The 11720-nt window shown below is 40.6% G+C and overlaps 1 protein-coding gene across 1 annotated transcript; it reads right to left on the bottom strand.

The window, feature by feature from the left end:
• Positions 1-8391: 8391 nt before the first annotated feature.
• On the bottom strand, positions 8392-10169 carry cldn5a (claudin 5a). The gene has a single exon (XM_031727976.2). The coding sequence runs from the start codon at positions 9912-9914 to the stop codon at positions 9264-9266; it is 651 nt and encodes a 216-aa protein (XP_031583836.1). The 5' UTR covers positions 9915-10169; the 3' UTR covers positions 8392-9263.
• Positions 10170-11720: the final 1551 nt, after the last annotated feature.

Genomic DNA, 11720 nt, shown 5'->3' with positions numbered 1-11720 from the left:
GTGTGTTTGACATTTCTGCACTCATACTTCTTTCTTATCTGCTGACATGTACACAAATACCAGTGGCTCTGGTTGTGTTGGACTTCATTTATTTATTGGTCCGGTTGATGTATAGGCATTCCTGATCCTAGTAAATTCTAATTACTTTGGTGATTCAGACTTTTTATCAGCTGAGTAGTTTGTCTTTCTAACAATGATAACCTATATAAAAACAAAATGTTGTTTCATTTATTACTTACATGCTGGTTGATACCATAAATAGTTCCTTTTTAATCACATTTTTGTGCCCTTTCTTGAAATAAACTCTCAGTAATTTGCACAAAATAATCAAAATCCATAAAAAAAGGAGCACCAGCTGTTTTTACTCCTGTTCCTTCTCTGTCTTTGACAATCCTCCAGACAGCCAGAGACTTAGTCTCTCCGTTATGCCGTGAGCAGATCGTGATCCACAGTCCTTTACAAACTTTTTGCACAAGCTCAAAGATTTTCCACAAAAGTGCAAATATCATCACCTTGAAACCTTTATTTCCTGCACTGCTTCTGCTGCTTTCATCTCACCATGTCAGCCCACAGCTGCCCTTAATGATCCCTAACCCCTACGACCTTTAACCTCCTCAAACCCTCTCACAGTTGGCGGTGTTATTTCCTGAATTGGTCTCTTCTCTTCTTTTGTTTTAAAATGCTTTCGAGCAAAAGAGATTAGCAGCAAAGATATGACGCAGGGCCTGAGAAGTGCTTCTGGGCCTTCAGTTGATCAGTCTACTGTTTATTGAATCCTCATTAGAAATGATCTGAATAACTAAGGAAGATGGAGCCGGAGAAAAGGTCGAGGAATGCCAAATTACACAAGAACTGGACTGAAGCTCAATGAAAACAGAGCTTACAGAGTGATGACATTTTGAAATTTTTTGGTCAAATTTCTGTCAGTATGAACAGAAGAGGTCACGAGAGAGGCACAACATGAGCGTCTGCAGCCATGTGTAAAACACAGTGAAGTGTCTGTCATGGTTTGAGGCCAGTGGTGTTTGGGATCTTGTCAAAATTGATGGAATTATGAATGCAGAAAAAAAAAGGTTGCTTTTTGTCCACCACGCAGTACTATTTGAAAAGGGTCTGATTGGAAACCACTTCATTTTTCAGCATGGCAATGTTCCCAAACACTCTGCCAATGCAGCTAAAGCACACCTGGATAAAAAACACACACACTGGAGCACTATCAGTTGTGGACTGGCCTCCTCGGAGCCTCAACCTCAACATTATTAAAGCAGTGTGGGATCAACTTGACAGAGAATGAAAAAGCTGCCAAAGAAGAAGAGCCTTGAACGTCCTTCAAGAAGCCTGCAGATAGCTTACCTAAGAGAGTGCAGGCTGTGTTAAAGAACTTGCTGGTCATACTTTTAATATTGACTTTTAAGCTCGTTAGAATTGAAAATCTGCTTTATATACTGCATTTCTATGTATGCATCTTTACCCATTTTCCAAGCAAAATATAAAGAAATGAGTGATGTCTTAGGACTTGTGGACAATAATGTAACAGATCTAGCCTATAAACATGATAACTACACTAATACAAGGTCTGTTTATGTGTAAATATGCTTCCACAGGATGTTCTTTTTTAGCATTGTGTAGGAAACCCTAATCAGCACTACATTCCTGCTGCATTTGTGTGTTTGCACACTGGGATGTCAAGCAGAAAAACTGAAGGAAAGTTGAAGGAGGGCAGGCTCAAACACAGTCGGGTGTGATGAGAGTGTCTTTTTTTTTGCCATTCCCTGTGGTGGGTGGCTCAGTCATGCAGGACACCCTTTAATGGATAACAAGCAGAACAACTTTCATTCTTCAAAATAACCTATGGTCCCCTGAACACAGACAGAGAGCTCAGGAAGAGAAAGAAAAAAAAAAACATATTAACATGAGTTTCCTTGTTCTACCTTTAATTTTTCCTCATATCAGGTTCAGGTTTTTTCTTTCCAAGAGTCCCAAGTTTTCCTGCAAGATGTAATTAGTGCAGAAACAATGCACTTAGTGCATCTAAATCCTGATCCTGTTTGTGTACGTGGTTTAGATAGTGTGTTTGTTTACTAAACCACTGATTGCCATATCCTATGTTTGAACAGGAGTCCAAATAGAAGCCAAAACTAAAGTACTGCCTGTATCGCAGCCCTTTATAGCAATGGGAGTAATAAACAGTGCTGGTGGTGACATCACATACGTTTTGCTAACCATGCCAAATCAGAAATGTCTCCTGATCACACCCAGACATTCCTCATGCTGCCAGCACTCCTCTTCATCTCAGCAGAGGGCTGTCATTCACCACTTTATCTCATCCGTCTTACCTACTTGTATGTGTGTGTGATGACGTTTTTATGTGTCCAGGTATTTAAAATGTCCTTCTGAAGATATACTGAAACATGATCTCACTCAGACTGGCATGGAAGGAGTTGAGACTCCCTGTTTGAGTTTCTCCTCGCTCATATTTTTGAGATAAAACCATCCCTGTGCTCTCTGTTTATCGCACTTTTAAGAAAACACTCGCTGTAGAAATGTTGTTGGCTTGTCTTAAATTATACATGAAAATCTAAATATTGTGTCATTTTTGGGAAAGTGAGATTAAATATTTGGCATGCCTTTTTGTAAATATTGAGATTTGAAGGGTTAAAGTTTTGAAGGTTTAGATCCTTTTTCGAGGGGTAAGTGGGAATAATCTGTGATATATTTTTAATTGATATGATCAACCTGTTGCTTGTTAACACATCAAGCAAATACAGATTTGAAAGAATAATTCACTTTATCATACATTTACCAGCAGGTAATAGTTACTGAAAGTTCTTGTCCAGTAGGATTTGGTATTTCTTCATCCATGTACACTGAATTATACCACCTGATGTTATGGACCTAAATAATGCATCTTCTGATTTTTCAAACATGCCACAGTATTCCTGTTTAAAATGGGACAGCAGTCAACATAGTTTTTACATGATGTATACATAAGGATTAAAATATATTATCAATAAAGTAAATGCATCAGTGGAATTTGGAGGTCAAATTCTCCCTGAATTATATCGTAGATAAACATTTTAAAAACCTATTAAATAAAACATGTTAAATCTGTTTTCCACAACCTTATCTGAGCTTTATCAAATGTAAATTGAGCAAAATACAAAAATCTTGAGTGTTTTATTTAAGTCGCAAAATCATTCCTTACAAATATTTGAGATATTCCATACATTTTGAAAGTTTTAGAAGTTTTGGGATTTCAAATAACATTGTACCTGTATCAATACAAGTGCTTAAACAGAGTGCTTAAAGATTCTGCAAAAAAAACAAGAGCTTCAGCTCATATCCTGGCAACCTCAGTTAGCACATTAAATGTTCATGACATTGCAATTAGAAGAACCATGAACAGGCTATGGTTTGAAACGTTTCCCAGGAGAAAGTCTCTTGTATGAGATCACAGCTCAGGTTTGCAAAATAACATCTGAACAAACCACAAGACAGTGTCCTTTGGACAGCTGAGACCCAAGTAGAGATGTCTGACCATAATGCACAGTGCCGGATTTGGAGAAAACCCTAACAGCACAAACACCTCATAATAACGGTCAAACATGGTGGTGAAGGGGTGATGATTTGAGCTTGTTTTGCAGCCACTGGCCCTGGGCACCTGGCAGCACTGAGCTGACCATGAACTCCTCTGTATTCTAAAGTATCATGAAGTCAAATGTGATGATGTCTGTCTGATGTCTGTGAAGGTTCTCAGTCATCCACATCATCGTAGTCTAAGGAGCTTGGAAAGAAAAGCGTCTGGACTTCTTTAAGTTTCCTTGAAGATATTTCACCTCTCATCAGCTGTCAAACAGACAGCATTAGCTTTCAGCTAATGCTTGGCCCAGACTGTCATACAACAGAAGAACGATCCAAGCACAGCAGCAAATCCACAACAGAATGGCTGAAAATAAAAAGAATTGAGGTGATACAAGTAAGTCCAGACTTCTACATGACTGAAAAATTGTGGCTCATCTTAAGTGAGCTGTGCAAAAACAAATACTTCCAAAACTCAATGAAGCAAAATAACTTTGACTCCATAGAGTCCTGTGATAACTTTCTTTTTCATGTGTCTGTATATATGTTCATACAGGTTCTTTTTCTGCAAACAGTTTGAGGTATATGATGCTGTCTGTGGCTCTGAGCACATAGTTCTGTTGTTAGGACCTTCTGTTTGTGACATGCAGCCAATCAAAAGAAAGCTGGATCAAAGGGAGACTGGCCTTAAAGATTAAGGAACTAAAATAGTTTGTCTCGGGCAGAGGATGAGATCAGGGGCAGGACCACTGCAAGAAAAAAAGGATTATTTTGAGTTCTGAATTATGTTAAGCTCGCCTAAAAGAGAAGCAGGAAATGAATACAATATGCTCATTTTAAAAGCTGGACTTAGCCCCTACAATATAAAAATGGGTGAATTTATTTTTAACTCTTCTCCTCATAAAAGCAACATTTGATAATCTCCCTTGTACCCTTAATGACGAGGTTTGGCACCAATAAAGACGTGACTTGACCACCATTAGTAGTTTCCAGGTAGCTGCATAGGCAGAGACCACCCACACTAACTTCTGATGCACATCCAGTCTTTTTGTTCAATAAGCAGGCCTGAAACACTTAGTTCAGAAAAACGTTTCAAGGGTTCCTTCTAGTTATCTTTCAAGGGGTAAAGAGATAAAGGGATTTGTCTTTTTCCCGGTAAAAGACAAATCACATGTCCCTATTTTCCAGATTTGACCTGATGTTTGTTTACATGTGATAATGGCTTTGCTGTTCTGTGAAGCACAAAAAGTAAACAAACCGAACATCTTTACTTTTACATAATCCAGATGGATATTTCAATGTTTGAGGAATGGCTGTTCTCAACCCACAGATGAGCAATTATGTGTTAGGATTGCGTGAAACCACTAACCTAGCATAAAACATATGCAAACTCATACATTTATCTGTACCTGTGTTTGTGTGAATACTGAAGCCTAGGGAGTAGTTTACCCAAACCACAGGGCTCCATCTACAAACACACACACATTACACTTCTAGTCCTCCTCCTCTCCGCACCCTCCATGTTCCTTCCTGTTCCTGTTTCCTGTTCTGCTGTCCCCCTGCACAGGAAGCCTGGTCGTGCTACTGGACTCTGACAAAAAGCCGTGAGTCAAGCTGTAAACTTTGTGGACACACTGGAGGAAAGAACGTGGAGGTTTTTTTTTTTCTGATCTCCATCTCCATCTAGCTCTCTCATTGTTTCCCAAACAAATGACTCATGGGGTCTTTAACTCTATGTACAAAGCCACATTTGTCCTCCACGTTTAACCACCTGCAGACTCTTGGCTTTGCTGTCTGTGAGTAAGCTGTGTCCAGCTGGGAGGTCTGTAGATTGTATGCACCTGCTGGCTCTGGTGCAACTCTTACTCAGTCAGTAAAAGCATTACTCAGTTCTCTTGCTTCGTGACTCGTTTACGCTGCTTTGGAGGCTTTGTGACATCATTGTCCTGTAATGTTAAGTTTTAAAGTGACCAATCGTTCCAAGAGCCGTTATCAGCTGGTGTGAGGAGCTCAGACTGAGGGTTGTGACCCTGATCCGAAGTTTGAGGCTCGGCTTCGATTAGATCATGCCCGATCAGTGGAGGGAGGCGATCTGCAGCTCGCCTGACCCGTGACCAGCTCCAGAGGTCAAGGTTCAAGCCATGAGAATCAACTTCTTAACTCAACGCTTAAAAAACACACGTCGCTCATTCGTGACACAAATCTGAAATCAGCGAGCAATCTGACCGCCTTTTGACACGACCTTAACTGTATGGCCTCTCGCTCACTCGGAGGTCAAGTTGAGTTGTTCTCTGTGTGCTGTGTCATCCGTTTCGCATGTGTTTGTTTGTGTGCATGTTTCAAAACATATGGCAACATTTGCTCTTTGGATGAAACACAATGAAGAAAATATGTTTTTGCTGTCTCAGCCATTTTTGCAGTGACCATTAAAGGCTTTAAGTAAATCCCTCCTTCATCTTCCAGACTGCTGTGGATAGGCTGTGCATATGTTTGTGTGTGTGTGTGTGTGTGTGTGTGTGTGTGTGTGTGTGTGTGTGTGTGTGTGTGTGTGTGTGTGTGTGTGTGTGTGCGTGTGTGTGTGTGTGTCCATAGTTACTGGAATGTCTGCTAGCCAGGCCTTTTATTAGGCTCATCCATACCACCACATTATAGGCTCCCGTAGCCAGGCAACTGCAGGTTCTGGCTGGTTACAATGGCGAGCGTCCATTGAGTGACGTCGCCGGCCCTATTTGCCTCCCTCCTAAGAGAAATGAGGGCCTTTTTTAAATGTGCACCCCCATTCCAGCTCTTTCAGCACTCACACATACATACACTCACTTAACCCGTTACTCACACAGACACACACACACACTGTGCTTCGTCACCCTCTGTGAAGATGAGTGGAACTAACAATCTGAAAAAAAAACCCATCTCACTGAGGCAGAGCACACTGCAGCTTCCCGGGAGTGTCTTTGTGTAGGAAAACCCATGCAGGCCACAAAGTGTGAGCGCTTACTGTAAGCCAGTCTTAGCCTGATTATGTTACTCTGTCTAGTAGAACATGTTTTACTGTGCAACAACATTCCAACTAATACAAGTAGATTAGGTTATGATAACCTGTACAATTATGGGTAAATATGAAAGTACGATTAACAGTTACTAAAGTTACAAATTACTCCCATTTTATTATTTAGACTAAAAGTTTAGGTTGCCATAAAAAACATGGTCATTTTGTTGGATTCATAGTCTAATTTCCAAAGAAATTCAGTCTGACATCAATAAATAAAAGCTGTACAATTTACCATTTGGGAAAAAAGTAATTTTGGTTATCTTAAACCAGCTATCAGAGATCTTGGAGTGAAGTTTTATGAGGAGTTTTCACTGAATTCTGATTTTAAGGGTCTAGTTCATTCTAACTTTTATCAGTTGACTAATGTCACAAAACGCAGTCCTATCATATCTAAATGTGAGATGAAGTTTGTTATTCATGCTTTTATTTCCTCTTGCCTTGACTACTGCAGCTCACTGCCTTCTCCTTGGGTTGTCTAGCGCTCATACAAAATGCTGCTGCAAAGCACTTTACCAGCTCCTCCATCCTTCAGCTCCTCACATCACACCTCTGCCCATCTCACTACACTAGCTCCCTATTAAATTAAGAATCCAATTCAAAGCTTAGGCTTTCCTCTTTGGGAGTCTGCATGATGAAGCACCCACGTTTGCACACCTCACCAGGACTCTCGGGCGTTCATCAGGATTTGGGATCAAGACTAAAAATTAAACGTGACAAAGCCTTTCCAACTGTGAGCCCCCACTCTCTTTGCAACACTCTGCCCTCCTGTGTCCAGTCGATGAGCAGTTTTTTTTTTTTATCAGTTTCTTATTGAACTTGTGCTTTTTTCATTCAGAAAATGCAAGTAAGTAGACCTTGAAATGGAAATATTCTATCAAAACTTACAGATGAGGACCTTGTGATATGGTTGAACATGCTGGAAACTTGCTGTACTCCCTGTGAAACCTTTGTTGTTTTCTTAACCGCATATTCAACTTACAATTGTGGGCACCCTGAGTCTCTGATGATAATTTAATTTACCATGAAGTATTTCTTATGTGTGTTACTAGAGGTCCACTGATCGCCCTCTATCCTGACTGTATGCAGTCTCTGTGCGTGGCCATATTTTGAACTTTTAAGAGGGCATATGACCTGCTAAGATTCTTAAGTCACCAGCAAAACAAGTATGCATAAGCTTCTGTAATCCAGTCACAGTTCTAAATCAGAGAGCTGTTATTGGAATATCTTGTGTATTTTTCCCCTGTTGTTCCCACTGTTTAAATAGGACTGTAACTTTATTACCTTAATATACCAAAGTAATCCCCAGTGTTTGAGTAAATTCCTTGCCTGTGAAGTAAGTAAACTAATTGCTCTGTACCAATTTGTCATAGAGCCCGCCTATCTTAGCACCTTGGTGGAAGAAGATGTGAAGACTTATGAATGAATGAATGGAGTGACTTGCAGGACAACGATTGCAGCAGCTTCTCCACAGCTTTAATTTGAACGTCTTTCACTGACTGCGGATGAGGAGGGGAGGGGAGGTGGTCTGAAGGGGGGTGGGGGGTATTGTGAGTTGAACAGCAGAGCCCCACTCTGGCTGAATGGGTATTGTCATCTGGATTTCTATGGCTAACCAAAATACTTTCTCCCGCCGTGGGGGTTGGTTTATGGATTCATGATGGGAACGGCAAGCCTTACACACAGCCATGGAGGGCACTCCTGCCCCTGCAGACCATCGTAACTCAGACGTTAGCACTAAAAAAACACTTCAAATGAGGATCACATACAATATATTCAGTTTAATCTTAATAAAATGAAACAGTATTGCATCTTCAGATACATGAATATGGAATCATTACATCAAACATCAATAACAGAAAACAAAGTTTATTTCTGGAAATTGTGAAAAAACAAAAGACTTCCTGCAGGGACAATGAAGGGAAAAGTTGCAGGTTCTCGAGACTGTAGCCTACACTGTATCTGTTGCACATTTTCATGTCACATATAGGCTAAATCTCCAGAATCTACAGGTCCAAAATAAGAGCAAGCCTCAAAGCCACCCCCCTCCTATTAACTTCTGAGCAAAACAAAAGCTTATCTGAGATTTATGAGGGCTTTGACACAACATTTTACTTTGACATTGTTGTCAATTGTCCCCCTAAAGGAAACTGGTCTTTGAACGCGTGGGAGTGCAAACATTCTCAGTTACTGTACAAGGTTGTGCTGACAATGCACATCAAGGCAAAAGAAGAGCCTATATTTTTCGGTGGCTAGAGTTCCTCAATAAAAGAAAAAAACATTTAGTTACAGCAGTAAACAATTCAAAATACTAATAATTTCGAGAATTTACAAAGCTGGTACCTAAGAAAGATACTCTTTTTTTTTTTTTTTTTTTTTTTACGTCGTGAGCTACCTCCTGTAGTTGATAGTCTTTGTTTAATCTCCTGTAGACAGACACAAAAAGGATGTAGGAATCTGTGGTCCGAGCGTATTGAAGGGCCAGTGTAAAAACAATAGAGGTGGTTCCACTGATTTTCAAAGTTCAAATTTATGAAAAAACAAACAAACTGCTGGTGCAAAGATAAAGTCCGTAAAAAACAGTTTTTTCAAAAGCGGCAGGCTCACTATTACGCGTCACCTGCTGTGAGCCACATAGCTACACATAATTCCTCTTGTCATAGTCCCCGTTCTGCGTGGCGGCTCTTTTGGTCTGTGCGTATTTTACTGAATATCCCGAGTTCCCGCTGGAAGGACAGGAGCAGCACAGCAGCGCTCCTCCGATCAGCAGCAGCGCTGTGGCCGCCCAGCCTATGTAGAGCGCAGCGCCGATCTCCCTCTTCTTGGACGCGGGCACCTGCGGGTTGTAAAAGTCCGATATGATGTTGTTGGCCATCCAGCAAAGGGGCACGAGCACAAACAGCCCACTAAGGATGTAGATCACCCCACCGGCGTTCACCACCCGAGCTTTGATGTACTCAGTGCGGATACAGTTGGTGCACTGTGCCCCCGCAATCACAACCATAAGACCCAGCACGCCCATCACGGAGGAGATGATGGTGAGCGCTCTGGCCGCCTGCAGGTCGTGGGAGAGAGCGAGGACGGAGTCGTGCACCTTGCACTGCATCTGCCCTGTGCTCTGCACAACACACGACATCCACAAGCCGTCCCAGAGCGTTTGAGCCACCACGATGTTGGCTTCGATGAAAGCCGTCACCTTCCACATAGGTAACCCGCATGCAACCATCACCAGGAGCGAGCCAATTACGCACATGGAAAGTCCCAAAATCTCCAGTCCGGCCGACACCATTTTCACTTTTGTTATGTTCAGTCAGGTCCGCGTGAAGGTGCTTAAACTCTCCGCTTGTTTCTCTCCTTGAAAGCAAAGTGCGGTTTTTGCTTTTGTCTTCTTCCTTCTCAACTCGATACAGGAGGGTGAGTCGTTAGTCTCGCATCACTCGTTACATTTACGCAGAGATGTAAGGCAGCAGCTCCCAGTCTCTTTGTTAGCGAGGGGATGTGAAAACAACTGGAATCACAGTCGCACCGGACCACGAATATCTGCGAGGTGGGGGTGTGTGGACTCGGAGAGAAACTTTCCTCCAATCCGCTGTGTCCGCATCCTCAAGAGACCAATGAAAACGCAGGGAAGTTGAGCGACTGAATAAAGCGGTCCAGAGCGCATTGTGCGTTTGAACAGTTATTTACAATGAATAGAGGGGGCGGGAGAGGGGTGAAGAGATTTTATGGCAGACCTCTGTGTGCGCGTTAACGCTGTGGAACAGCTGAAGTGCAGTGGTGTGATGAATCACGGCACTTGTTATTGATTCTTCAGACATGGAGGATAATGCAACTTGTCTGTTGGGTATAATTATCATTTCACACCTATTCTCATAGGAATATTATATTTGTCTAACCCATTAGTCAGAAAAGAAGTACAGATCTGATTTTTAAATACGTCTAACAACGTCTAACAAGTACACAACAAGAGCTTTTTTTTTTAAATGCGTTTCTTTATTACTGTTGTTTTGTCTTAATTTCACCTTCACCTTCAATCAATCAGTTGCAGTCAACTTGCACTTTTAAATAGCTTATTTGAAGTTCATAAACTATGTACGTGGCAGCTAATTTTATATGTTTAGTGTTTGGACTGGAGGGTTTGCGCCCAGTGACTGCAATGAGTTGACTTTTCCTGTCAAGTGCCCTTGGTGGCGCAGGCAGATTTCAAATTCTAAAAGCCTCACACAGGATTCATACAGTCCTACCAGCACAAAGTGGAATTTTACTCCAGGATATGTTCAGTGTGGCAGGCTTTATTTGAACTTGGGAGAACTTTTAATCTGCTTAAGGTGGTACTACCAAAATGTAACTCTCAGTGAAAGAATTGTCTTGGCTGAGGGATTTTAAATAACAAATACAACAAGTAGAGAAGTACTTTATTTTTGTAAAAGGCCAAATGAATACAAATCAAAATCATTAGTAAATGTGTTACAACACTGTAGGTAGGCCCAGGGACCCACTGGATGACTTCTGAAAGTATGAAGAGTGGGATCAATTTTGGGTTTTTATTTTTCACTGTATTTTCACAAGTTTTATAGCTTTTCTTCCTGATAAAGAACTCCCTCATAGCCATTCATACAACACCAAAGTAATTAAGTAATAGATAAACAATTAACTGAAAGAAAAGTTCCTGTTCTTTCACTTAGAATCGAATTATGTGGCCCAAGATGTAAAATGAGTGTGACATCCCTAATATAGACAATAGCCTACTGTCTTATGCAAAAAGCACAAACATAGCAAAAAACACACTTCTTTATCTTTTAATGTCAGTTTATTGCACTGCACTGTGCACTTCATTTTAATGAATTTTAATGCCATTTGATATTTGCTGTGCTTTCTTTCCCTACATTTTATAAGTCATATTTACATCTATTTTCCTGTTTTACTTTATTGTATAATAAAGTAAAATAAAACATTAAAAATGTAAATTTAATTCAAAATGTAAATGCTAAAAAAATTATTTATTTGAATATATACTTATTTTTGCTTTATTGTATTTAATTTACTTTTATTTTAAATTCGTTTTTTTAACTTTATTGAGATATTTCTTTTCTCG

The sequence above is a fragment of the Oreochromis aureus genome, linkage group 12, assembly GCF_013358895.1.
Source record: "Oreochromis aureus strain Israel breed Guangdong linkage group 12, ZZ_aureus, whole genome shotgun sequence".
Classification (NCBI taxonomy): domain Eukaryota; kingdom Metazoa; phylum Chordata; class Actinopteri; order Cichliformes; family Cichlidae; genus Oreochromis; species Oreochromis aureus.
The sequence above is the reverse complement of the archived record's forward strand: the minus strand, read 5'-3'. Positions and strand labels throughout refer to the sequence as shown.

What these genes read in the sequence shown, in the direction of transcription:
- cldn5a (XM_031727976.2), bottom strand. Translation starts at nt 9,914, where the DNA reads ATGGTGTCGGCCGGACTGGAGATTTTGGGACTTTCCATGTGCGTAATT.